At 40.4% G+C, this 27,778-nt stretch overlaps 1 protein-coding gene across 5 annotated transcripts; it reads right to left on the reverse strand.

Annotated features, from left to right (window-relative positions):
- Nucleotides 1-225: 225 nt before the first annotated feature.
- CNR1 (cannabinoid receptor 1) lies at nucleotides 226-27,778 on the reverse strand. Of its 5 annotated transcripts, XM_009451530.5 has the most exons (3): nucleotides 26,060-26,329; nucleotides 24,514-24,551; nucleotides 226-5,706 (listed from the first exon to the last, which is right to left on the reverse strand). In XM_009451530.5, exon 3 carries the CDS (start codon nucleotides 5,640-5,642, stop codon nucleotides 4,224-4,226), a length of 1,419 nt encoding a protein of 472 aa, XP_009449805.1. In that variant the 5' UTR covers nucleotides 5,643-5,706; nucleotides 24,514-24,551; nucleotides 26,060-26,329; the 3' UTR covers nucleotides 226-4,223.

Consider the following 27,778-nt stretch of genomic DNA (forward strand, 5'->3'; position numbering starts at 1 on the left):
ATAATGCTTTTTAAAGGTGTGGTGGCCTTTTCTGCTTTATTGTGTAAAAAATAGCTTTTTGTGTGTTTTTCCTATGTTAAAAATAAATAGATTAATCCAATATGTCCCCACTTTTCAAGTAGTCATAAGTGCTTTTTGAGGAATAAATTAGTTCAGCAATCTTTTAGAAATTAAATCCTTAGTATTTTGCCATCAGACTGTGAAATAAGGCAGAGTTCAAAGGCATTTTATGTTCTTCATGGTAATCTAGAATTTTTATTTGATTCCAGGTAACTTTGGACAATAGACATGATGAGATGTTTTCTCTTTGAATAAGTAACAGTTTAATTACATCATTGAAATAAAATATACTGTGGGCTTAATACATTGTAAATATTACAGAAGAAGTACTACTTTGCTATAGTAATTTAATGACTGAAGCTACATTTAATAACAATCTTACCAGTACTTGTATACAAAGTATTATACAGATTACTAACGAAGATATTGCAGTGGTTGCAACGATGTTACCAGCTCAACAAACATCTAACAATACAATATTCTTCTAAGAGGAAAAGTAATAATGTTAGATTTACAGACAATAAAGAGTCATGTTTCCCGCTTGAAACATTGGAAATAAATTTGAATCCAGATACAAGAAAAGGTTTCCTTTCTTGGGAACTCTGATCCCCAGTAGGCCTAGTACAGTCAATTTACATGAAGATAGCTTTTAAGATGCCACGGCAATGTAAAGAAACTCTCCCATCCGAAAATTACTGATTTGTAGGCCACTGCTCAAACATCTGACTTTTTAGAAACCTATTTACATACATTCAGCCCAAATCAGTAGATAGAATGTTTTTTTCTATATTACAATAGGCATTGTTAACATTTCATCAGAAGGCCAGTGCAAGACAATTAATTGTTAATAGCCATTGCCCAGCATTTAGGAGATTTTAAAATATCATACAAATATACAGTTAGAGTGTGAGAAATCTAATTGTGTGCATGATATGGGTGGTCTCTTTTATGGACATGAAATGGCAGAAATTAATTAACAGGACAGTAACTACAGCGCTACTCATCCAGGGCCTAATTCTCATCTGGTGGTTGGGCCTATTTCCTGCAGAGTGGATTTAGGCAGCAAAAGGTCCTTGGCATTTAATACCAGATAGACTTAACTCAAAGTGCTAGAGAGGCTTGGAAATCATCTCAAGTGTAGGACAGATGTCTACAGCATCTCAGATTCATATCCTTTCACACATATTTCATACAAAATAAATCAGAGGTTCCTCTTGGAGGCAGCCCTACTTGTGCAAATGAAACATTCTAGGACTGATTCATCATGACTCTGATAAAAAAAAAATGAGCAGGTTGGGAATTTGGCCCTTTCTGAAGACATGTGTGATGGTAAAATGCATGGTCAGGGCAAGTACATCATCCTCAGAGGAAAGTAAGATACCTCTGATGTCAGACCTTATAAAACTTACTTAAATTTAAATCATTTAAATTAATGGATCTAATTATGGGGTTAATTAATGAGTGATATTAACAAATGGTAATTCTAATGAGTATATTCATTGGGGACAATGTTTTCGTCACTTGGGTTAAGAAATGATATGAAAAGTGTCAAAGTGAATCTAACTAGTTTTAAACCTTTTTAAATGAAGGTTGTATAACATACGTGATGATATTTCACAGATATTTCTTAGAATATCAATAAGCACCAAGTTTAGTGCTGTCAGCCCCATTGTCCCTTAATTTATTATATATGATTTAGATCTTGAAAGCACAACACACTATAAAATCTACACTGCATACGCACAAATGCAGTTTCAAAAATGAATCGTGAAATTTTTCTACCATAACAAGAATTTCTCTAGCTCTTCATAGCTGTGAAAAGAGCATTGGTACTGCCTGGTGAGCTCTGAAACATGTGGATTAATGTTCAAGATGATGCAGGACAAAAGACTGGCAATTCTTAAATGCAAACTAAACCCTGGTGAGTTCTTCTTGTAAATAATCTCTCCTGTCTTTAGAAAGAGATCTTACTAATCCTCTAGCACCCTGAGCCTTCATCTGCACATGACAGAGAGGTAAAGTAAGGGAGCCAGCAGGCAGATTCAAGGTGTGCAGACAGACAATGCAAAGTATCTCACAAGCCACATCCTGCCTTAGAGCGTGAACTGTAAGAAGGGGAACTGCCCCATCAGGCTGCTTGGGTATCTCGAGAGCTAGAAATCACCAGATAGATGCCAGCTCTCTACTTCACTTCAGACTATGTAGACCTTGGGGCCTTGTAGGAGTCATGTTTTATCTGTATAAGAAGAGATTATAATTAAAATTTGTCAGAGTTAAGTAGATTCTTCAGCAATATCATTCCTTACTGGAAAAAGGCCCAACAAGCACCCATGGCGCCATTAAGGAGCATGAGACCGGGGTGTAAGAAGAAAGCAGCTGTGTTTATCTTCATGCTTGAGTGCATCTTGCTAACCACGAGCAAAGGAGAGATTTGTTCCTTAGCCCAAACCTACCAAGACAGAGCTGGGTGCTCAGCTGTCACCAAGGGCATGTGGGCAAAGCACAGATACAGCATAGCTAGACCTCAATGCCAAGTGTGTCGGTTCTTCACTGCCGTTTTGTGTCTCATCCACTGTCTGATTCAGCTTTTTTAGCCACATGGGCTGGGTGTGATAGTCCTACTTTAACGTGATGTATATAGTGCATACTACCTACACACGCTATTGAAAAATGTTACCATTTGTTTTTCTGTAGAACTGTCTTCCTTTTAGTGACTGACATCTTGCTCAATATTCGGTGCTCAGAAACCAAAGTACTCTCCTTTCCTGGCAATAACACTACAAATACATCCCTTACTTGGATGTCTGTCATTATTTTTTGCTAAACACTGGTCTTGTGTAATACCTAAAGGTCAATTTAGTAATACTTGATCCAATCTCTTAAGGAGGGATGGGGTGAAATTTTTGAATGGTTGGAGTCAGTATTTTTATCAACAAGATTACAGGAAGAACTCAATTTTAGAAACTGAATCCATGTGCAAGAGTGCAGCAAGTGGTAAAAGTTTATACTTGGTCACAGTTTTCTCACTTTATGACATTACTGTAACAGTTACAGGACAGAAACACACATACACACATTTATATTCACACTCACACACAGTATAATTTTACTGATCCAGACACTACTTCTTTTCAATTAAAAAAAATGAAGACTGTTGTTTGGCCACCCAGGCATGAAATCTACTTAAACCTGGAATATAGGAACACAATACTATTCAAGTAAACAGCAACTGCACAGTGATAACGATATACATTAAGATTAACACATGCTGTCTTAAGAGATCCAGTAATAGCTAAAGACTAAAGAAAGTCAGAGATGTCGCTCAAAAAAAGTCAATATGCTTTCTCTCTTCCATTCTGATTATAATCCATTAGAACAGCTATAGTCCAGAAGATAATGTGTCTTCCTATGAAAATGCAGGGCTAATAAATTTTTAAGTATGAATGAATTCTGCTCAATATTTTGAAGTCTTCAAATTCTTCTTGTTGAGGTAACAGAAAAATAAACCTTTACGGTTATTTCAGTGTCAAAATTAAATAGAGATATTTGAAGAAATATTAAGGTTTATTTCTAAAGTTATACCATGGGCAATAATATAGAAAAAAAGTGCACTCATTGACACGTATCCACTGCTTGTCCATTGTTCTCATAAAAGTCTACCTTTCAGTTTTGCTGAACTAAACAAATATTAATAGCACATAAACACTGATACACATCTCACAGGACATAATACATTTTACAAAATAACTCTAGTACTATAACTTGTAAAAATGGACATCTCTGATACTACGGACAGTTACATTTCACATTATAGTGAAAGTTGTGGTTACAAAGGCATTATTCATTTGATGGCATTTTTCCATGGGTTCTTAGACTTCCAATTGTGTAGCCAAAGGTTTCCCTCCTATTTCATTGAGACTTGAAGGATCGTTCAGTCACTTAAGCAACAGGCTTTCTTCACTGTAAACCCCTGGAGAATGGAGTTTGAGTACCTAAACTATGGAAACATTAGCAAACTGATAAGTGATCATGGTGACAATCACCTTTTCATTGAGCATGGTAAACTTAAAAAAATATAACCGAGGAGACAACAGACTCTTCTAGATTTTGAGCTTAAAAAAAAAAAAAAATTCTTTTCCTGTGCTGCCAGGGAGGCATGAGGCTCACAGAGCCTCGGCAGACGTGTCTGTGGACACAGACATGGTTACCTTGGCAATCTTGACCGTGCTCTTGATGCAGCTTTCTGCGGCCCTGTGAACACTGGCTGCGTTGTTTGCGTGTTTGTGCAGGCAGTCCGAGTCCCCCATGCTGTTATCCAGAGGCTGCGCGGTGCCTTCACAAGAGGGAAACATGCTCCGGAAAGCGTGTCGCAGGTCCTTACTCCTCAGAGCATAGATGATGGGGTTCACGGTGGAGTTCAGCAGGCAGAGCATACTGCAGAATGCAAACACCGTCTTAATGAGCTTGTTCATCTTCCCAAAGACATCATACACCATGATTGCAAGCAGAGGGCCCCAGCAGATGATCAACACCACCAGGATCAGGACCAGGGTCTTGGCTAACCTAATGTCCATGCGGGCTTGGTCTGGCCGGGTCACCTGTACCTTCCCATCCTCAGACGTGTGGATGATGATGCTCTTCTGGGTGCCACGCTGAATCATGCGGACGGCGTGGCTGTGAGCCTTCCAGAGAATGTACATGTACGCATACACGATGAACAGAAGCAGTACGCTGGTGACCCCGATCCAGAACATCAGGTAGGTTTCATCAATGTGTGGGAAAATGTCTGAGCAAACGGATTGCAGTTTCTCGCAGTTCCAGCCCAGGAGAGGCAGCACGGCGATCACAATGGCTATGGTCCACATCAGGCAAAACGCCACCACGGCCTTGGGCCTGGTGACAATCCTCTTATAGGCCAGGGGCCTGTGAATGGATATGTACCTGTCGATGGCCGTGAGGAACAGGCTGCCCACGGAGGCAGTGAAGGAGGCCGTGACCCCACCCAGTTTGAACAGAAACACGTTGCGGCTATCTTTGCGGTGGAACACGTGGAAGTCAATGAAGCTGTAGACAAAAATGACACTCCCCAGGAGGTCTGCCACCGCCAGGCTGCCGATGAAGTGGTAGGAAGGCCTGCAGCGGAGGCTGCGGGAGTGGAGGATGACGCACAGCACCAGGAGGTTCTCCAGGACCGTGAAGGTGCCCAGCGTGAGGGACAGGACTGCAATGGCCAGCTGCTGGCTGGGGTTCAGGACCATGAAACACTCTATGTCCATGAAGTTCTCCCCACACTGGATGTTCTCCTCATTCTCCTTGAAGGACGAGAGAGACTTGTTGTAAAATTCTGTAATGTTCACCTGGTCTGCTGGGACTAGCTGGGGGTTGTCTCCCGCAGTCATCTTCTCTTGGAAGGGACTTCCCCTAAAGGAAGTTAAAGGGAATTTCTGTGGGAAGTACCCTAATTTGGATGCCATGTCACCTTTGATGTCTTCGTACTGAATGTCATTTGAGCCCACGTACAGGAGGTCAGTGGTGATGGTGCGGAAGGTGGTATCTGCAAGGCCATCTAGGATCGACTTCATAACCTCAGTCTTTGATTAGGCTGAGCTCAAAATGACTGAGAAAGAGACCCGCAGGGGGGCAATCCTAAGAGGAGGGAAAACAAATAAGCTGAATGGTGAGAAACAGGAAGAATAAAAACAAAGAGACACTGTAAATGTGGCAAATGTACTGTCATGGCAACTCATTCCTGTCTCTGAACAGTAGGAGGTCAAGTTCTCATCAGATTCAGTCAACAAAATGAGTAAGTCACTCAGAGAAAAGCTCCCCAAAGTTCGGGGATGGCATGGCACACGCCAGAAACATACCACCTTTTCATTATTTAAACCCTCTGTATTGAAGTCAGTGTGTGAATCCAGGAAGGACCTCCAGGGCCAAGAAGACTGAACTAAATGAAATGTTTCTTGGGGACAATGTCCATTTCATAGTCACGTTAAGAAAAGTGTTTAGTGCCTGGCTTCTCCTATCACATACACATGGTATCCCAGTGCTGGTGGGGGCCGGCGAGAGCACTGATGTGTCACATGACTCCTACTCTTGGAGACTTCACCTTGTCAGACAAACGAGACTAAATGTAAAAGACAACCAAAGAATAAGACAGTGTAGAATCAAGTGATGAGTTGTGTGGTCTGTATGTTACTTGTAGCGGGGGAGGAGGGAGCTAGTGAGAACTGAGGAAGCTTGAGGCCATGTGGGGAGAGATGCTCCTCAAGACAAGTTTCTTCACCCAGAGAAGGGGAGGTCTGGACGGAGTCATGGCTGACATGACTTCTAGGATGTCCACATCAACCAAGAAAAATGTCACAAAGACAAAACTTGCAATGAGGCGTATAGGAAGACAGAGTTTTTTTTCTTTCTTTTTTTTTTTTTTGATACAGAGTCTTGCTCTGCCACCAGGCTGGAGTGCAGTGGCACGATCTGGGCTCACTGCAGCCTCCGCCTCCCCAGTTCAAGTGATTCTCCTGCCTCAGCCTCTTGAGTACTGGGACTACAGGTGCGCACCACCATGCCCGGCTAATTTTTGTATTTTTAGTAGAGACAGGGTTTCACCATATTGGTCGGGCTAGTCTCAAACTCTTGACCTCAGGTGATCCACCTGCCTCGGCCTCCCAAAGTGCTGGGATTACAGGCGTGAGCCAATGTGCCCGGCCAAGACTGAGCTTTTTCACAGCGGGGAGCAGGATATGGAGGAGGCCTCCTGACAGCCCCCCTCATGAGCAGGTTGGTGACACAAGTGTGCCTGGTGACAGGAGACAGGCCGGAGAGTGTCCAAGGATTTCCATGTGAACAGCTAAGAGGAAAGGCCCAAACTTTAAGGCTCTTCGATTCTAAGCTAAGCAATTTGGTTTTGTTTCAAAATAAACAGCCAGAGAACTGATCTTACTATTTATAAATGTTTGTTTAAAATGTGGGCTATTAATTTCTTTAGTTTATTTTTAAAAATTAGAAGTATAGAGTGATATCTATAACAATTAAAATAATAATTAAAACAATATATTACTTGTTAATTGGCATTTGTTGTTCCTGAAACATATCACACTGTATGGGGTTGGGGGAGAGACAATCACTATTTCAGAACAAATTTTAAAAATGTTGAACAAACAATAAATGAGTTATTAATTCAGAGACCCTAATATCTGAATTAATAATTCATTTATTCATGTATTAACAAATTATGGAGCATCCACTATGCACTTGTATTATGTCTAGCTACTGTACTAGACACTAGTGTTGACAGCATGAAGAAAGAGTCCCTGCCCTTGGCCGGGCACAGTGGTTCATGCCTGTAATCCCAGCACTTTGGGAGGCTGAGGTGGGCAGATCACGAAGTCAAGAGATTGAGACCATCCTGGCCAACATGGTGAAACCCCGTCTCTACTAAAAATAAAAAGAAATTTAAAAAAAATTTTTAAAAATTAGCTGGGCATGGTGGCACATGCCTGTAATCCCAGATACTCAGGAGGCAGAGGCAGGAGAATCGCTTGAACCCGGGAGGCGGAGGTTGCAGTGAGGCGAGATTATGCCACTGCACTCCAGTCTGGCAACAGAGCAACATTCTGTGAAAAAAAGAGTCCTTGCCCGCATGAAGGATATGGTCTAGCAGAGGAGGCAGGCAGCTGACTCAGAAATTAAAAGAAAGCATGGGGAGAGCTACAATTGGGGACGTACAGGATGCTCTGGGGACACCCAGTCTAGAGGGCTGAAGGAGGTTTCCCCAAGGAAAAGATATTTATGCTAAGAATAGGTAGCATCAGTGTAGGTGGGGACAGGACACAGAGTCAATGAAAATAATTTTATTTAATACCCTAGTGTCATGATTCTTAAGAAAAGTAATTTGGAACAGGCATAAAGTGCTACATGTGGCCCACCTTCCCACATTCTGCCACCTCCACTTCCAGGATCTCATCACTGCTCACCAGGGTTAGGGCGCCTGCTTTCTGACCAGTTTTCCTGCCCTTCTCTGGTCCTGTTCCTTTTTGATCACTTGCCACACAGCTGTGGGGGTAATCTTCATAAACGTATGCTGATTATGTGACTCCCCTCTTTCAATCTCTTTGCCCTAAAAACCAAATATAAACTTTCGGGCAGTTTCCTTTTCAGGCCCAGGCCCTCCAGACATGCATGCAACTCTCGTCTGCCTTCTATGTTTCCGTCCAGCTGAGCTCCTTTCCAATTCTGACCCTCAGGCTCTTGTCCTTAATACTCTCCACAACCTGTCTCCCTAAACAGGATGGCTTTCTATCTCCCACCTGCAGGATGAAGTCCAGTAAAAAGTTTCCTGTGATCTAGCTCCCGCCCACCTCTCCAATCTTCTTCTTGCCAGCCCTGGCCTTGCCACTTGGGCTACACCAGATGAATTTTAGTTCCATAAACACGGCAAATTGACTGCTCCTCACCTCAGTGCTGTTGCTCCCATTGCCCCTTACACTCCTGCCTGGTCAACTCCTCCCCATCACTTTGATGTCACTTCTTGCCATAGCTCCCTGCTTCCCATGGCGATGAACACCCTTTCTGGGCTCCCAGAATACCCAAACAGAGTTCTATCATGGTACTGACCAGATTTTCTAATACTTCTTTGTGTTTGCATCTGTTCCACTACTTCCTCCCACCCACTAGACAGTAAGTTCACTGAAGATCTTACTGGGGACTTTATCTTAGTATCTACTCAGCATTTAGTAGAATGCCTAAAACACAGAAGAAGGCTCTAAATAAGCTGGTTGATTGGATATATGTATTTCAAAATAGAACAAAAACAAGAAGCTCTTTTCTACCCAAAGAAGGGGAAGGATTCTCCCAATGCTGATAAAAAAAAAAAAATGTTCATGTAACTTGAATCAAGGGATCTAGCCTGGAAAGCCGCCCAATCCAATTGTGCTAGAAATATGCTCTATTTAGGTAAGGTTATTAGCATTTTAAATGAAGCTGCCTATATAATTATCTAGTCTAAACTCTCATGGAATGAGCTATATGCAATAAGCAACTTTGGCTACAGAGAGGCAAACAAGAATATTGGCAATGCCATACCAAATGGTGAACAGAGAAAGAGCCCTCAGCACTAATGTGACAGGTAAGCCAGAAGGCTCCCTTAGCTCCTCCATGGTTGTGTAACCCTTTTACAAGATCACTGTAGCCTGTGATGGCAGTAGGAGGCACTGCCAAACTGAGGGCCCCGAATCTCCCATGGGTAACTTCTATCATCACTAAGAAAATTGAGGGTTTTTTTAGTCTGGGCTTCTGAACCAGTTCTGCACACCTCTCCTGCAACTGTCATAGAATAAAGCAGATGGGAGCCATCACCTACTGGACCAGAGGCAGGAGCTCTAAGGTACAAGCCACACAGAGGCACCCAGTGTGCTGGTACAGTCTGCTAACGCCAATCAAGTCAAGGCAGTGTCTCAGGGGCAAAGGCTAGTGGCTATAGAAATAAAGGATGCAGAAATAAAAGACCAAAGACCAACAGCCAAGCCAGTTGCCCAGTGCTTCTGGGCTCCTTTATCTAAAATACCTCCTGAGTTCCTACCCTCAGCCTGGCTCCAATGTTAACTCTCGAGTATCCTTAGTATCCTTAGGTTCCCTGTTCATCTGTCTGTCTGTCATATCTTTTCTCATATCCTGACCTCTTCTAGAACATGCTCTATATGTCCCACATTCAGCTATTTCTCAGGAGTCAACTCTTGCTCTTTGCAAACTTATGTTTGCTTAACAACTCCATTTACATATGGAAAGTTTTCATCCATAATCAAAGGGACACAGAAGACAGCCACAATGTGTGAGAGCTGTTCCTTACATGGTCCTGGCACATCCACAAACCTAACTTTTGCCTTTCGACTCCCACCCATACTTAAACACCAGGCTTACTGGCCCTGAGTGACTTGCTGCTCTTTGAATACACCATCATACCTGCACACCTTCCTCCTTCACCTTGTCCCTTCTTTTATCTGGATAGAAGCTCTCTGCCTACTAAACTTATCTTTCCAGGTCTGTGCCAATGCTACTTCCATGTCTGAGACCTTCCTGACCAGGTGCCCCTCCCACTAGGTATAACTAGTTCCCCAGCACATCCCTCTATTACAGGCCTCATCACGTCGTATAATCAGGAGTTCACATATTTATTTCCATAACTAGAATGAGATTTCCAAACACAGAATGGCATCTTTTTTTTTTAAGTGGTTTACCAGCCTGATAGCATGATAGCAGGAGAGCAGACAGCTGAGTTCCCATAGAAATGTTCACCTGAACCTAATAAAATGGCAGTAGAATTTTTATTAGGTGGTACCTTAAAACAGTGATTTGCATTTGCCTTTTTCTTAAAATTAGAGGACAGAAAAAATAATTTATGCAATAGACATTTAGCCTGAAAACCAGAGTTTGAGCCTCCATCTCCAAGTAGCTCCTGCGAGCCATTCCAGTCATCTTCCCATTCCTTATGCCATCTTCCCTCAATTCACTAACTCCCCCTTTACACTTTCCAACTGGAAACTAGTTTATCAGAAATTTTGATTATCTTTATGTATTAGATTCACAAGATTTAAGATTCAAAAGGTACAGAAAGACATACAGAGAAAAGTCAATCTCTCTCATCCCTATATCCCAGCCACCTAGTTTTTTTTCTCAAAGGCAAGGAATAAGTTTCTTGTTACCCCTTCCAGAGATACTCCATGCATATTCAAACAAATATATGTATTTACCCCCGCTTTGTTTTCTTTTTAGCAAACAGTAATTAACATTATTATACATACCTTTCTTTTCTTCTTAGAAGTACACATTGTGAACAGTTCCATATTCGTATATAAAACCTCTCTCTTCATTCAGCTGCCTTAAGGATCTGTTAGATGAATGTGACCAGCCTCCTACTGATGGAGGTTTAGGTTATCATCTTTTGCTATTAGAAAGGATGCTGCAATAAATTGAATCCAACCACAGGTCACTCAGCAAGTCACTCAGGGCCAGTAAGCCTGGTGTTTAAGTATGGGTGGGAGTCGAAAGGCAAAAGCTAGGTTTGTGGATGTGCCAGGACCATGTAAGGAACAGCTCTCTCATATATTGTGACTGTCTTCTGTGTCCCTTTGATTATGGATGAAAACTTTCATATGTAAATGGAGTTGTTTAGCAAACGTAAGTTTGCAAGGAGCAAGAGTTGACTCCTGAGAACTTTTTCACATTTCTTATGGCATTGTGAGTAGTCTTTCTAGTCACCTAAGTTCCTAACTCGGACTTACTATGACACCTCCTCTTTCTCGACCTCTACAATCAGGTAGACCACTAAGTCTTGCTGATTTTCCTCTTTTAAGCATATAGAGAGAGCTTCTTATGGACTGGTGACACTGAGCCTATTACATATATATCAATTCCTTTATTTCACAATGGCCCTATGAAGTAGGTGCTATTATCCCCATTTTCAGATGAAAGGCACAGAGGGTAAGTAAGTTGCTATAGGCAAAGCTAGTAAGTAGTAGAGCAAGGACTGCACCCAGATGAGAGCCACATTTCAAGTCCTTAATAGCTCCATGTGGTTAGTAGCTACTATACTGGACAGTGCAGGTCTAGGGCCCTTGCTTGTAGCTTTCTTTGATACACCATCTCTCTAAGCTAAGACAGGGATATTACCATCTTCCTTGTTTTCTTCACTGATTCCAACCAGTCAAAGCACCTAGTCAATGGAATTAGGAGTTAGCAGACCAAGATTGGTGTTAGATGGTACTTGGGCAATCAGTCTTTCTAAGCCTCAGTATTTCATCTGTAAAATGGGGATGACGATGATGACAATAATGCCTAAATCGCAGAACTGATCTGAAATTAGATGAAATTAAATGCATGTAAAACATAGTGCCTGACACAAAAGTAAGTCTTCAATGGGTATTATTATTATCATTACTTAGTATTATGGCTCTTTGCTATATACTATACACTAATTATATTGTAAGAATATATTATAATAATATAATACATACTAATTATATCTCAAGAATGCTCATTGCCTTAATTATTCAATCTTATTTTTGCCTCAGCACTTAAAACATGAAGCAAATAGTAGATATATATAGACATGGGTAAGGGATGGGGAACCTTTATTGAATGTCTGTTATATCCAGCCATTTGAGAAACTTTACATATATTCTATCATTAAATTGTCAAGGCAACCCTATCAGGTGCTTATTTATAATCCCCATTTCACAGATGAGGAAATGGAGGCCATGAGATGTTAAGTAAATTGCCTAGAATATGATGGATTTGCAGATGAATCGAAGTTTCTCAGACTCCACAGTCTGTTTTTAGATTTTATGTGACGATTTCAGAATTAACAGTAACTAGGTAAAAGCCATTTTGCATCTTATATTTAAGTCTTCTGGATTCTTAGAAATGTAAATTAAGGCATTTTGCCAATAGTAATTAAGACTACCTGCTACTAAATCCCTATTTCCTATCAAAGCTCATCTAGGTAAGTCTACCTACTTGCATGGCCCTAAAGATTAAAATTTAGTCACTACTTGGAAGAGCTATAAAGCTTCTTCAGTGAAGACAAAGGATCACATATCTTATTCCAGTAATGCAAAAAACATGTTTCTGTGACTTACTTTAGATTAAGATCACCGCAAGTGTGATCACAGCTTCCCATTTTAATGCAACCAAGCACTTTCATTAAAACAAACTAGCTTGTTAAAATCTAAGCTAGGGCATGGGTGTGGTTATACGATAACAGAGTAATTTCTGTCCAATATAAGCCAATTGAATTAAAGAATACAGTTAATAATATATGGATTTTATGTAGTTCAAAGATCTCAGTAATGTCGAAATACTACTGTGCACAGGCTATTTTAACAGTTAATGGGATCATGGCAGGAAAACTGCTCTCTGCATTTTGATAATTCTTTCCTTTATTTCTACATTTGGATTATTACAGTAATTTCCACCTTATTATTTTTTGCATCAACAACTTCCTTTGAGAGTTCATTACTAATATGGCTTAGGCTTTGGGGGATGTAGCTGCCATTAATTTTGTTTTTGTTTGCTACTAGGAAAATCATAATTGGAAATTTCTAGCAAGATGTGTAGATGCACCTATTAAAGAAGCAGTTGGTTTTTATTACAGTTATAGTAAAAGAATGATTGAATGACATATAAGGGAATTTTCCTAGAATTCTGCTTTAAAAAATATAGCCAACATATTCTAACAGTGTAAGCTATATAAATCATGACTTCATAGTAAAGATAAAAATATCTTAATGTATTAAATCCATTATTTTTAAAAAATCACTTCAATTTTTAGACTATCATCTATTCTTTTTGTCTATTTTTCTGTATGCAAACCTGCCTCTCCACTACCTCCTTCCAAGAAAACCATATCTATCACAGCTAGCAAGCTATGGTATCATCAAAGGAATTTTGTGGGTATGGCTGCTGCATAAAGTTTTTTTTTTTTTTTAATGCTTATCCAGAGTCTTTATTTTTATTCGTATAACCACCAAAGGTTTAAAATGTCCATGTGTTCTAGGCTGAAAACACTGTAGAAGTATTGGAAGGACTGGTGCTCCCTGATATATTATAGACTGCTTTAACCCAACATACTCCTTCTCTGATATTCTAAGTTTCTAAGTGCTTTAAAGAGACAATGCCTGGCACAGTGTCTACATTGACAGGAGTCCAGGATGTCAAATGCAGAAGTTCCAGTCCCTTGCTTAACTTGTTGTTTTTCCTACTTTGTTGGTTCTGTTGTTCGCTTGGCTGGCCTCATAAAAGAACCTTGTGAAGAGTTCAAGAGAATGCAGCTTCCAGTGGATATATTTGTTGGTTATTTTCCATTCATTTCTGGGAACAAGTCTGTTTTCTACTAATTTGATCAAGAAAATACTGTGCTAATGTATTTCTCTAAAGTTAGTAGGGAAAATTTTAGTCGACTCTTATAACTGCATTATGTCTAAGTCATGCTGTCAATATACACGGCAGATGCCATAGGCCAACATCATAACTTGATGAATGATGTTTCCACTCCAGTTGAATGGGCAATGAGTCTTTTCTAACTCTTACCTAATCATTAGAGTTTTGGAATTATTAAAGAAGCTTGGTCACTTTTCCCTCATCTTCTACAGCAAAGTGAAATAACTGATTGACTTAATTATCCTGATAATTCAGGCAAAAATACATAATCTTTTTTCCTTATATTAATGTCAGCTCCTTTTCCTACATATGAAAGAAAATTCCATTATATTGGTAACACTCAATTGGCTCTCATACCTTCAGTTTTTCATATATTTTGTAACATAAAATAGAAGTTATTTAATGCACCATTTTCTCTAGTCTATTCTTTACTAACACTATATGTGAGTGTTATGTTTTTCATAAACATATATCAATTGATATGAACTTAGGACATTGACTTATACGAGTGTAGTAGACTGTACTTCTGTTCAAATTTAATGTGAAATATGCCAAAGATTTCACATTTAGAGACTAGTTAAAACAATTTCAGGGCTCAAGAAAATGATGTCTTGCAACTTCATTGGGTTAGCAACTACGTGGTGATGATGCTAAGAAACAAAGCCTCTTGAATTAATGATACAAATAAAATCATTTGTTGATCTGTATAACAAATTCCATTTATTATTTAATTTTGCTCTTCTGTTTAGCTGTTTCCTCCAATTAAGAGTGCCTTGGCACTTTTCTTGAGAGAGAGATCTTTCTACATACTGGGTAAAGAAAGCAATTTTTTTTATTTTTTTATTTTTTGAGATGGAGTCTCGCTGTGTCACCCAGGCTGGAGTGCAGTGGTGTGATCTCAGCTCACTGCAACCTCCACCTCCCGAATTCAAGTGATTCTCCTGCCTCAGCCTCCGAAGAAGCTTGGATTACAGGTGCATGCCACCACGCCTAGTTAATTTATATATTTTTAGTAGAGACAGTGTTTCACAATATTTGCTGGGCTGGCCTTGAACACCTGACCTCAAGTGATCCGCCCACCTCAGCCTCCCACAAGTGCTGGGATTACAGGCGTGAGCCACTGTGCCCGCCCAGAAAGCAATTATTAAAGCAGCCTTCCACTAACAGAGAACATACAAAGTTTTCAATTAAGTAAAAGCCATGGCCATATTCAAAATACTCTATAAAATTATCTTTATCTTGCATATGAGATTTGGTCATTAAAAGTGGAAGGTGATATATTATTCTGGTCCACAAAATGTGTAGAAACTAGTAAACAGGCTCTTACTTTTGCAGTTCATTATCAAGGAGTCCATAGCAACAGTGAAAAGTATGCTATATGATATCCAATTGCGCAGCACATCTTTCACAGTTTCTTCTCTCTTCATCTATCAGTGAAGGCATATTTTCTCTTTGAGTCCGTAATCATGCAAATTAACTAACTCCAACTAAAAGCCAAGTCTTATTTCTCCAGATTCAAATCTGAGAGAATTTGGGTAAATGCACAATAGAGAAAATCCTAATTTCCAAATATTTTCATTTAAGAAACATTTAAACTTTTATTATATGCCAGTCATGGAAAAAATATATTATTTTTCCTTAATATTTACATGAAGTGGGTGCTATTACAATCTCTATTCCACACACTCAGAGAGAAAAATGCTTTACCCAAGGTCTCTAACTAGACAGGGCAGAGCTGGAAATTTGATCCAGGTCTGCATAATTCAAAGCCCCTGCTCTCAACACAGAGTTCCAAGAACCATTTAATAAGACACCCTTTCATTCATTTACAGGGAAGAAGAGTTGGTTTGGGAGAAGGTACACGTTATCTAATGTGTACATGATAATTTTATACAGTAAACAACTAAAATCTGAAGGAATGATCTGTTGACAGCAAAAGGGCTGCCCAAAGCACTTGCAAGTCATCCTTGCTCCACGGTCTTCAGCAACAAAGTATGCCAATTAACTATAAGGTATAAATCCTAACTCTGCATTAGTACCTTGTTTGCAGTCACTGGTGCTAATGGCAGTAACTGGCAAATAAAACCTAAGTCATTTTTGCCACTATTTTGTAAGTAAGGGAAGGTGTTTTTTTGCTTCATTAGTCAATTGTCAGGAATATAGATGGTAATGACACTTTCCACAACGCCAGTGAGACACGAATAGGGCACCTTCTTTAGGTCTGAATGAGACATGCTTATTAGTAAATGAAAGCTTCAAACATCCATTCCCTACATGGAGAAATTCAAACACTCAAAATCACCCAACTTCCCACCATGAGCCATGAGGTTTTCTTAGACCAGGGAGAAGAAGACTTTCTGTGGCCCATTCCTAAGTTCCTGGCTGGAATCAAGGTAGACAAATTATATAAACGTACCATTTGTTGTTCCAACAAATGAGTGACCGTTACCGTCTCCTGGTGCCCAATGGATGTAAAACTGCATTACTACAGCAATGTGGCTAATAGATATAAAGTTACAGGCCTTCAAATGCTTGATTTAACACATTTTTATTGGGCATACAGTCTGTGCCTAGGATTGTGGACATTATATTCCAAGATGTAACATTTTTCTGTGACAGATGACCCCCAAAATATATCCATGCTTCACACCCATGTAAGGGACATGGGTCAGGTCAAGAAAGCAAGGAAAATGGTTCTCCCCTCCACCCCTCCACCTCGAATACAGCCCACCCTTCTGTCTTCCTTTTCCTAGTTGAAAGGGTGGAATAGGTTATAAAAACATATAAAGGGAATATATTTAATCATCAGATAGTACTGGGCTGTGTAAATTCTCTTTCTCTATATGCTTTGAGATTTTCTCCCAGGAGAGGTGATGGGCATTGCTGAGCCATCCTGTAGTTGTCTTTATTGTGTCTAAACCCTTCAGACCATGAACACCTTGAGAGCTGGGAACTATCTTATAGGTCCTCTGCCTGGCACAGTGCCTGGCACAGAGTAGGTATTCAATACCTGTTTACTAAGTAAATGTTGGTATGCATCAGCAACATGGAAGATCCAACGTAACAGAACAGCTTTTAACCATGGATAGTTTTTTCTGGCATAAAGCCAGCTGATCATGAGGGCATTAAACCTGAATCTTGGTCTCATACAAACAACCATCTGAAAAAGTGTCCAAATGGGAAAATTATATTGAATCCATCAATTATTTACCCCAGGATGTCTTATTTCAGTATCACATAGAAATTATATTGATGGCAAGTGGAAGTTATGGGCAAAGATCAGGTATTTACTTTTTATTCCAATCCTTGTTCAGCCTGAGTACATATTATGAACTGCAAAGTTCAGCCACTTAGCAATGACGTATCAAGAGTCTTTTGTGACATGCACAACCTTGAATGAATCTTAATTATATGCTGTTGATAGACCTTTAAAGACAATATATGAAATTACTATTATAATGGACTTTTTTTCTTCCCCTAAATGCACATTATTGTGCATTGATGTTTCCCAAATGGGTTTCTCCACTTGCGAGTGTGTTTCCAAAACTTCTCAAGAGAAGTCACGTGAAAATTCAACCACTAGATGGAGTGGCTTTTATAAGCCCTCAGCAATCAATTTGTTATTCTATTTGGTGGACATAGTTCTCGCTTTGGTTGAGCAACTTCTCCTCCTGCTACAACATTTTATGTATTTTACAACTGAATTAATTAAAATACAAATAGGAAAATATGTTACGGAGAGTTAAAATGGGTTATTACTACTGCCTATGAAAACTAAATTTCTAATTACTTTTCTGAGGCAAAAGGGCATTGAGAAAATTTAATATATTGATAAAAATTAATTTTGAATATCAGGAATTCTGCCTCAAGAAAGTAATTAAGAATGAGAAAAGGAAAGGAGTTCTACTTAAAACAAATATGTTTAAACCAAGAGATGTTAAAAGTAAGAGGGGTGGTCTCAGGAACCCACAATCAATATTAATAACCAACTCATTCTATTTTATAAAACATTCAGCTTTCCAATTTCCAAATATGCAATCATCACTACTGGTCCTAACTCTGTGATGAAAAAGAATAGAAAATTAATCTCTATTATTGTAGGGACTAAAATGGAATATTTAACAAGAGAAATGAATCTTGGTTCAAATATTCATACAAATTGAGGACATAGTGACTTTCTAAATAATTCAATTTCCTTCCTATCATTCTCTCACTAAAATAATTTTAAATAAGTTTTTATTATTGCGTAAATCCGGGGTTTCCTTCAGACATTATTTTAAGAACTAGGTACTTATGTATCACCTACTTTAGTCGAAATGTTTAGGAAATTTTCAGTGTGTGCTAACAATGCAAGACATAAACAGAAAAATATGCTTTCAAGATGTAAATAATTACATACAAACAGAACTGGAAGAACGAGGTTTCAGTAGCAATGCAAAATATGCTCTGGAAATGTAGTTGTGATTAAGAAGTATGTATGCAAATTGGATGCAAGTGCAGAATTTTTATGCCATTGAAACCATGAGGCTGTTCTATTGTATTCATTCCAGATCGAGCCCTTCTTAGGGTTTGTGTGATACAATTAAGAGTTAAGAGATTCCAGGAACTGAAAAGTGTTCAGAAAAAGTGATGTGAACATATTGAATTAGTAAATAAGACAGGTACCAATGGGCTGAAAATTATAATATACATCTGAAAGACCAGTCTGAGAAGTTACACAATGGTTTGTAAGTGCATGCAGGGTTAGTCTATAGGTCATTGGCTCTCAAAGGGTGGTCTCCCAACCAGAAGCATCAGCAGCATCTGGGAACTTATGAAAAACACAAATTCTCAGGATCCAGATCAGATCTATGGAAACAAAAACTCTAGGGTTGGGGTGCATCTCCATTCTTAGCAAGGCCTTTAGGAGGCTCTAGCACATTCTGACGTTTAAGAACCACTGTGAAAGATTATGGAGACAGATGAAAAGGACTAAATGAGAAGGTGAAGTAGATTTAACCTTTAAGAAGAACTAAGGTTAGATAAGAAGAAAGAATATTCTGTAAGTATAGGTTTTTAGATCATTGAAACAGATTGCTACAGGAGCCAGCTCAAGATAAAATAACCTCCCACAGAAGATCTTTATAACTGAGGTATTCCTATTTGGAATAGAATAATGTCATTTAGCCAGAAAATAAGAATAAAGAGTGGAGAACCTCTCCAGTTTTTTTAGTCTACAATCCAGGGCTTCTCTGGACTTTTTCAGGAAACTTTTTTATGTATTTTGTCCAGCAAAGGAAAGTGGCTTCAAAATGTAATGTGTACTGATATAATACACAGATATATATTAAGAACTCCACACCATTTTCTCCTAATTCTATTTACAAAGGCTATGCAAAGCTTTATAGGGTTGCTAAGACATTTCCTTCACCACTACTGTGAAGGAACCCATGATTATTGAGCATAACAAGAAAAAAGTAAAAGTAATTAACATGTCAGCTTATTTCTTTCAAGCTGGAAATACTTGTTTCTGTTCTTCTTTTCCTCCAAACCATAAAATACTACATCTTAAGAGATGAACCCAGGAAAGAACGAACTAAAATGAAAATTTTGCTGTAGGCCCAAGTAATATGGATCTACTGCAAATTATTTTACAGAATTACTCTGGTAATTATGCAATTTACACTTTTCATAGTGGACTTATTTCAAAAATACCTAAAAGTTATAAATATTTAGAAATATATCCCAAGGCACTTAAATATATGACTCTGGGCAAACTGTTCTCTCTCTTAATTATTTCGTCAATAAAAATGGATCACAGATTACTCACAATTAGTTACTTTAGCTGAGGACTAAAATAATTCAAAGATTTCTCCTTTTTTGTTTATAAGACATTAGATCTCATTTCCAAAAGTAGTTGTGTATCTTCCAAAGTCAAATTCCCACATACGCAGAGACACAAAATTCTTTGGCCAATCTTGCACTTGTTTTAGTTATATGTTAAATTGTCTAGCTTTCGTTTTTCACATGCATACTGCCTGCTCACAACTTGTACAAAAGCTAAAGAAAACATTTAGCAAATTCTGGTAGCAATGCATTTCAATGAGCTGAAAATTGGATCCATTTAGCCAAACGCCATGGAATAAACCAAAATACTCAGATCATAGTGGCATTAAGTCCCTCATATAAAGAATAAATAAATTTGATTAATTTTTAAATATAGCTGAGTTAAAAGCAAACACAAGTGACAAAGGTCTAGTACCTAAATGATCTTTTTTTTTAAAGATCAACAATTATATTGGTTAACTTGCTATATTAAAAACATCATTTTTAGGCCAGGCACGGTAGCACACGCCTGTAATCCCAGCACTTTGGGAGGCTGAGGCAGGCGGATCACTTGAGATCAGGAGTTCAAGACCAGCGTGGCCAACATGGTGAAACCCCGTCTGCACGAAAAATACAAAAATTAGCCGGGCATGGTAGCATGAGAATCGCTTGAACCCAGGAAGCGGAGGCTGCAGTGAGCCGAGATTGTGCCATTGCACTCCAGCCTGGGTCAACAGTGAGACTCTATTTCAAAATAAATTAATTAAAAATAAATAAATAAAAACATCATTTTTAGCTTTTTGACCCGAAGAAATCAATGTTATGAATTACCTAGTACAAACGTCCATATAAGTAGAAATTTATTTAAAACAAACTTTAAAAATTTTTTTTCTTTTTTTTTTTTTTTTTTTTTTTGAGGCAGAGTCTCACTCTGTCACCCAGGCTGGAGTGCTGTGGAGTGATCTTGGCTCACTGCAACCTCTGTCCCCTGGGTTCAAGCAATTCTCCCACTTCAACCTCCCGAGTAGCTGGGATTACAGGCACGTGCCACCATGCCCGGCTAATTTTTGTGTTTTTAGTAGAGAAGGGGTTTCACCACGTTGGCCAGGCTGGCCTCGAACTCCTGACCTCAAGTGATCCACCTGCCTTGGCCTCCCAAAGTGCTGGGATTGCAGGCGTGAGCTACCGCTCCTGGACTAGAATTTGTTTTTTCAAAAGCATATTAGAATTTATCGCCAGCTTGAATGTAATACTCCTTAAAACTTCACTCAATTTTCAGGACTTATATTGATTTCAATTTTCTTCTCTAAAGTTATGATCTAAAAGAATGAATAAAGAAATGGTGAAGGAAAGAGGGGGACCCTCTCATTTAAACATAAATTTTGAAAAACATAATTTCCTAATTAATTAAGAATCCAAATAAGAGTGGAAAAATAAGACATTAAGTAGTAAAATATTGTATTTTAGGGAAAAATTATTTGCCTTTTGTGTTGACAGAAAAGGCAAACTAAATTCTTGCATTCAAAAAAATGCAAAATGTACTTTTGAAAACATTCAAAAATATAGAATATTATGGAATAGCACAATGGGTTAAAAAAGAATTTGCTCAAAAATAATGATTTCCATCTAACCAGTCTCTACATATTCAAAAACAAAAGAAAACAAAGCAAAGAAAGCAAAACTTTCAAAGCTTTCTTAAAGTGCAGGTGTGAACATTTCTCCAGCTGGGGCTCAAATAGAATTCATAGTATTCCCAGAACAACTGCAATGACTCTGCCATGCCCATTTGCTCAGGTTTTGGGAGTAAACAATTCTTCCCTCAAAAACCCATACAAACTATGAACCTCGAGAATTCCATAGTGATTAAGTTATTAGCTTAACCTGTCCAAGTGAAACTTAGAGGCTGGCCATTATTATTTCATCTATATGGAAAATACTTCAAATATATGGAAAATATCAATGGAAACTAGGTCAAGAATATATACATGCAACTAACTGTCCTCTAAACTATTATAAAAAATATACTTTTTTTCATTATGGGGCCTTGTTAAATCAAGAAATATAACCCAGGAAAGCTTTTAGTAAATACTTTGATAAGAACTAAAGATAACTACACTACTTTATGTCATGACTTTGACCTCTTATTAGCAATATGTATTAAACATGCCATGTGAGCAAGTTTGAGATGGAAGTTGCTTGCTCTAACATCAAACAATTTCAAAAGCAGCAAGAGAGGTGACAGGGTCTACTAAAAATCACCCACCTTACAAACCTGCCCCCCTAACAAATTTGCTATAGTTTTAACTCACTTGTGGTAACGTTGTAATGTGTTATATATAAAAAATATAACTATCTTAATATGCATTCTGAGATATGGTAATAACCTTCTGTATTTTCCTCCAACTTGTACAGCCCTAATTTCCAAAAAATAATAAACAACTAAAAGGATTGGCTAAAAAGAAACTGTTTTAAACCCATCAGTGTTTATGATAAAATTATAATCAAATGTGGTGATGTTCATCCTGGCATACTTGCAAGATTCTTAGAACGCATGGGACTGGCACGGATTTCCACCTATCCTGGAAAACAAGAACGGCCTTGTTTCCATTCAAGGTGGATATCGGCTTTAACTCTTCAGTGTCCATCTGCACAGCTGCTTTGAATGCGGACATTTCCCCAAATTTGTAGTATTTATTTAAAATCAGAATTACATGTTCAAATGTATAAAGGCAACATATTTAAATTTTTATTTCAGTCATGATTTACATCTATAAAAATGTTTATACATGTAAATGAAAGTGTGTTTCTATGTCCAGTTGTCCAAAATTATGCAATATATACTTTGATATTATACATATATTCTGGTGAAGTTACTGTTTCTTTTAATCCAGGAAACATTTTGGAGAAATCTGAATTTATAAAGTCAATCCAATCTAATCTAAGAATATACAGAGAATTAAATGCTTATCAAAGTATTAAATAGCAATTCAGTGGCAAAAAGTTGAATCCCCCAAGTCCCCAAAAGCAGCATTCATGCAGCCATAATATAAAGTTACCATTTCTCTGAGAATAAGATTAGGAAAGAACTGGAGATTCAGGGAAGAAAACATGAAGTTAAAATTTTGGCAACACAAAGTATATAAACTGATTTTGATTTCCTCTTATTCTTTGACTTCTCTACTAGTCTTCAGTATATAAGAGAAAAATCAGCAAAGCAGGCTGCCTCTCAAAATACAGATATGCAGTACGTAAACCTGGCCCTAGCACAGTGTTTCAAACAATGTTGGGTCCAGATTGTTTTAGAGCCAACAGCAGAATTATAAATAATTTAAACCCAAAGCCTGGTTTCACTCTAACTATTTGTCAGTTCAATTAGAAAATGATAAATACAAAAATAGAAGAAACAGAATTACACTGGTGGAGGCATGGCATCCTTTTCAGCAGGGAATGAAAGCTCTCATCTATGTTCTTTATGCAACTGAGCTAACATGGAATTTGGTAAGTAAGATGGAGCCTGTCCTTTAGGTTACTGCCTGTTATCATGCTTTAATTGCTTTAATTAGCATTTAATTCACTGTATATTCTTAGATTAGACTGGATTAACTCTATAACATAGATCAATTCAGACTTCTCCACAATATTTCCTGGAATAAAAGAAACAATAACTGTCACCCAGAATTCTTATAAATTCAAGAAGCTATAACCAAATCTTTCATTTTGCTAGTTATGTGTCATTAGGTATTTTCAAATTCAATTTGTTACTCTTGTTTTTGCAGCATTCCTGGATAGCTTGTTATGGGAAATAATCCCTTATTAGGCCAACTGTTTTCTGGTAAGAAACATTTGGTAAGCGTGGTGAACTATAAACTGCTATTAGAAGTTCCATCTCATAATAGTTTATTCTTACATAGCAAAGTATTTGATTTCTAATTCCAAACACTAATATGCAAGACAACCATGAAGCCTGTCTAAATTTCCCCGTGGTTAATGTTAATTTTGAGTCAAAGCAAAGAACAGTGTTATACGACTGTTTTGAAACAGTTTCTCAGGCTTTGCCTTAGTAATTAATAAGCTGACACTGCATACTAAACACTTATCAACACAATCAATGGGGCTGCTTCCTTCTTGGGAAAATAGGTAAACCGAATCAAAGAGTTTTCTTTTGGAAGAGGCTGAAATATGCCACAAATACAGTGGTTCTTTTTGAGAATTTCATTCCCAGCAGTTTCATCTTGGTAACATTTAACAATTTCACTATTTTACCATTTTGAAATGCCAAAAAGAACACACTGATCCTGCAGCTAGGCTTATTAGAGAAGAGCAATCTCACAGGCAAGACAGAGAGGAACATGGTCCACTGGGAAATGGGTAACAGAAAAAGACAGAAAACAGTGGATAACAAACAAAGCCAAGCACTACTTCAATGTGAGACCTGGTGTTCATCAGAATTTAAAACTTTACACACTAAATAATAATCACTTATGGCTTATTTAAGGTTCTAGTCATAGCATTCTTTTTACATACATATATTAATGTTATTAAAATTCAGGGGCATGAATATCTAATTTGCTTTCCTAACAACGAGTATGCACGCACAGTAATTTTATTTGTGAAAGGCCAGAATTGGGTATTTCCACCTTGTGGCATCATTGTACCCCCATGGACACTGAGAAACACAATGAGACCTCTCCCCATCAGACACTTGATACATACCTCAGCCAAGAGCGCTCCTCGCCTGGAGTGGGAGACATCTTTGAAACAAAAAGAGTCGGTTTACAGTAAGTTCTCCTGATAAGCTAAAATGGATTAGTTTTTTAAAACCATGTCCCACATCAAGTCTCTTGCCCCACTATGGTAACTGCCATTGTGCCTACAAATAAGTGCCTGTAGTATGCAATGTTTAAAATTCTGGAGGTGCATGTCTTCTGCTCATGTATGGATATAATCTGAAAGTAATTTGTCTCACTTAAGAAACTATAAATGGCCTTTTATTTTTATAAAATTGCTCTTAACTGAGTTAGAGAGCGGGGGAGGGGGAGGAGTACCAGGGAAAAAAAGGACAGAGAAAAATCAATTAGTGTATCTTCCCTTGCAAACTGTCAGTAGGGTAGGATTAGAAAAGCAACACTTTAAATCACATAAAGTCCTATGGGAACCTTAAAGGTTGGTTGCTCTTAGCTTCTCAATATTCTGCAAAATAAATTGATGTCAGTGGTGACCCCACTAATACTCAGTGTCCGCTAAGCTTCCTCTAAGAAATTGCATTTCCCCCATTGTTCAAAAGATATTAACTTGGTAATAAAAATGAGGAGAAGTTATGGGACCCACAGAGATATCTTTCAACACCTTTAAAACCAGTAAATCTGTTCTAATCTCTTATTGGATTACATGCCCGAGGAGGCTTACTATATCAGGAAATCAACAACAAAGGCAAGAATAGCACTTATTTGGAGGAAAATAAAAAAAGATGGGAGGCAAAATGATTAATACGTTACTAAACATTTCTTTTGTTTTTTTATCTGTTCAATTTTAAATATCTGAGAGACAATCTATTAAAATCAGAAACATGCATGTTGCTTTTAAACTTCCAAATGACCAAATGACAGTTTCTCATGTCTATTACAGCAAACATATTTTTATTTGAGAGGTGATCCGTTTATGATTTGTAAGCCTTAACAAGAAATGTCTTTTAAAAATGCAACATTAACTTTAGTCATCTAACAGCTAGTTCTGAGTTAAATGGTTCCATCGACATTCAATTTTAGGTATTAGTTACATGGACATTTGTTTTTCCTCAAAGAGAAGTGGTTCCTGTAGCTTTTTATCAAAAGTTTATTATTTGACATACATCTCTTTATATGACATTTACTATTTTACATTAGTCAGTTTCTAGGTTTGCAGCAGAGATCGATGTATTTCCCTGGGAAGACTTAGCAGCTAATATGGTTTATAGGCATTCAGCACCAACTCAAGCGCCCGTTTTTCAAACATGCACAATTACCCATTTTCTACAAACAGACATCAGTGCATACAGAGCCAGGTGCACACACATTCAATAAATAGTAAATGGTAGAAATCTCCAGAAGTAGAACAGATCACAGTTAACAGGCTGGGGCCATACAGCTAAGTAAACACCGACGCACGATTCGCTCACACGGAATAAGAACTCCACGAAGGACACTTGGGGACCACACTGGTCGTACCCGAGGGGGCGGGAGGCGGAAAAAGTATTTCCAAACGCAACTCTGCCAGGTCTTACCCTTCGCATCCCCTGGTCCTCGGGACAGAAGCTCCCTTGGCACCTCTCGCCCAGCTCAGGGGCTGGTTGTCCGCTAGAACGAAATGTCCCCCACTGACTACGGAGAGCTCTGCAGGGAGCCGAGGCCCCCGCCCGGGCCAAGGGAAGGCGCTGGCGCCGCGGGAGACAAGAAGAGGCGGAGGCGGAAAAGAAGTGGAGAAGGAAGGGGTGGCAGAGGGAGTAGCGTGCGGGAGGCGGCGCCGGCGCCGGGCTGCTGGCGAGGCGGGGTGGGGTGGAGTGGGGTGTGCCTCCGGCGGGCGGTCAGCAAGTCAGTCCGTCCGAGCGCCGGCGTCCCGGTCTCCAGCGCCCGCCCGCGACAGCGACCGGGACTGGCGCCCCGCTGCTCCGACCGCCGGCGAGCCTCGCCCCTTCCCAGGCTCTTCACTGGGTCCTCCCGCGAGCCCCGCCTGGCCCGGCGTGGGGCCGCCCGTCTCCGCCAGCCCGGGCGCCCGTCGCCTCGTCCCGCTCGCGCAGTCCCTGCCGCTCCCTCCGCTCGCGCTGTCTCTGGCTCCCTCTCGCTCCAGTCCCATTTATGAAGCGCGGTCCCATCACGTGTTAATGAGCCTTTGTCCTGCCCTGGCAGCGGCGGCGGCACAGACCCCGCCGAGGGAACTGCGCGGGGAGGGACCTGCGCGCAGCGCCCGTAGCTCCAAACTTTGCTTGGGGCGGGGGACCCGCCGCGGCGCCAGCCCTGGGGCCAGAGGGGACAAGCCTCTTCGGCCCGCGTCACCTACTTCTCCTCTTCCTCCTCCTCCTCCGCCGCCGCGCTCCCGGAGGCCCCCGCTGCCATGACCTCGCTGTGCTCCCGGATACCCTCACACCCTGACCAGGCCAAGAAGGGGCTGGTGCCTGCGCCGCCCACGACCTCGGGGCCATTAATCACACGCTCCCGGGCAGAGCGCATCGCCAACACCTTGCGCGGGGGTCACGTCTGGGGCAGCGGGCTGAGCCGGAAGGGGAAGGGGAGCGGGAGCCCAGAGGCCGAGGCGCGCCAGGCCCGGGGGTGCGGTCTCGCGCCCCCTCCCTCCGAGCAAGGCCGCTCCCGTGGCAGGCGGCAGCGAGCCGGGCCCGGGGCCGGGCAGAGCTTTGGGACCGCGCTGCGCAGCCCCCGAGCCGTTCGCTACCTGGCTGCGGCCGCGCGGCCACCTGTCCTCCGCCCTCGGGGCGCCGCCCAGCTTCGCGCCAGGCGCCTTCTCCAGCGCCCGCCGCCCTTTCCCGGCGAGACCACTCGGGCGCGCCCCGCCCGCCGGTCCCCGATGCAAACAGTTGGGCTCCGTAGGCGGCTGGCTCCGCGCCTCCCGGCCCGGCGCGCCCCCTCCCCGGCCACCCGGGGCCCCGCTCCTCGCACCTTTTCGCTGGAGGAGGACGCCCCACTCCAGGGCCGGACTGGGGGCTCTGGGACTCGGGGGCGGCAGCGGCGGGCGCCTGGGGAGCCGCGGTGTGCTCAGCAGCCGCGGCAGGAATTAGGGGACATGCTCGTTAATTGTTTCCACTATCAGCCGCCGTCTGCCTCCTGTGTGCACGGATCAAACCTTAATTGGTCTTTACATTTATCATGGTGAATTGCGAACCTCCAAACAAGCCTGGGCCGCCGCTTCTGCCGAGGAGGCGCTCCCCTCCCCTCCGCCCCCGGGGCCCGGCAGGGTGTGCGGCGGCGGTCGTGGTTATTTAGACATCTTT

Source organism: Pan troglodytes, chromosome 5 (genome assembly GCF_028858775.2).
Source record: "Pan troglodytes isolate AG18354 chromosome 5, NHGRI_mPanTro3-v2.0_pri, whole genome shotgun sequence".
Taxonomy (NCBI): Eukaryota; Metazoa; Chordata; class Mammalia; order Primates; family Hominidae; genus Pan; species Pan troglodytes.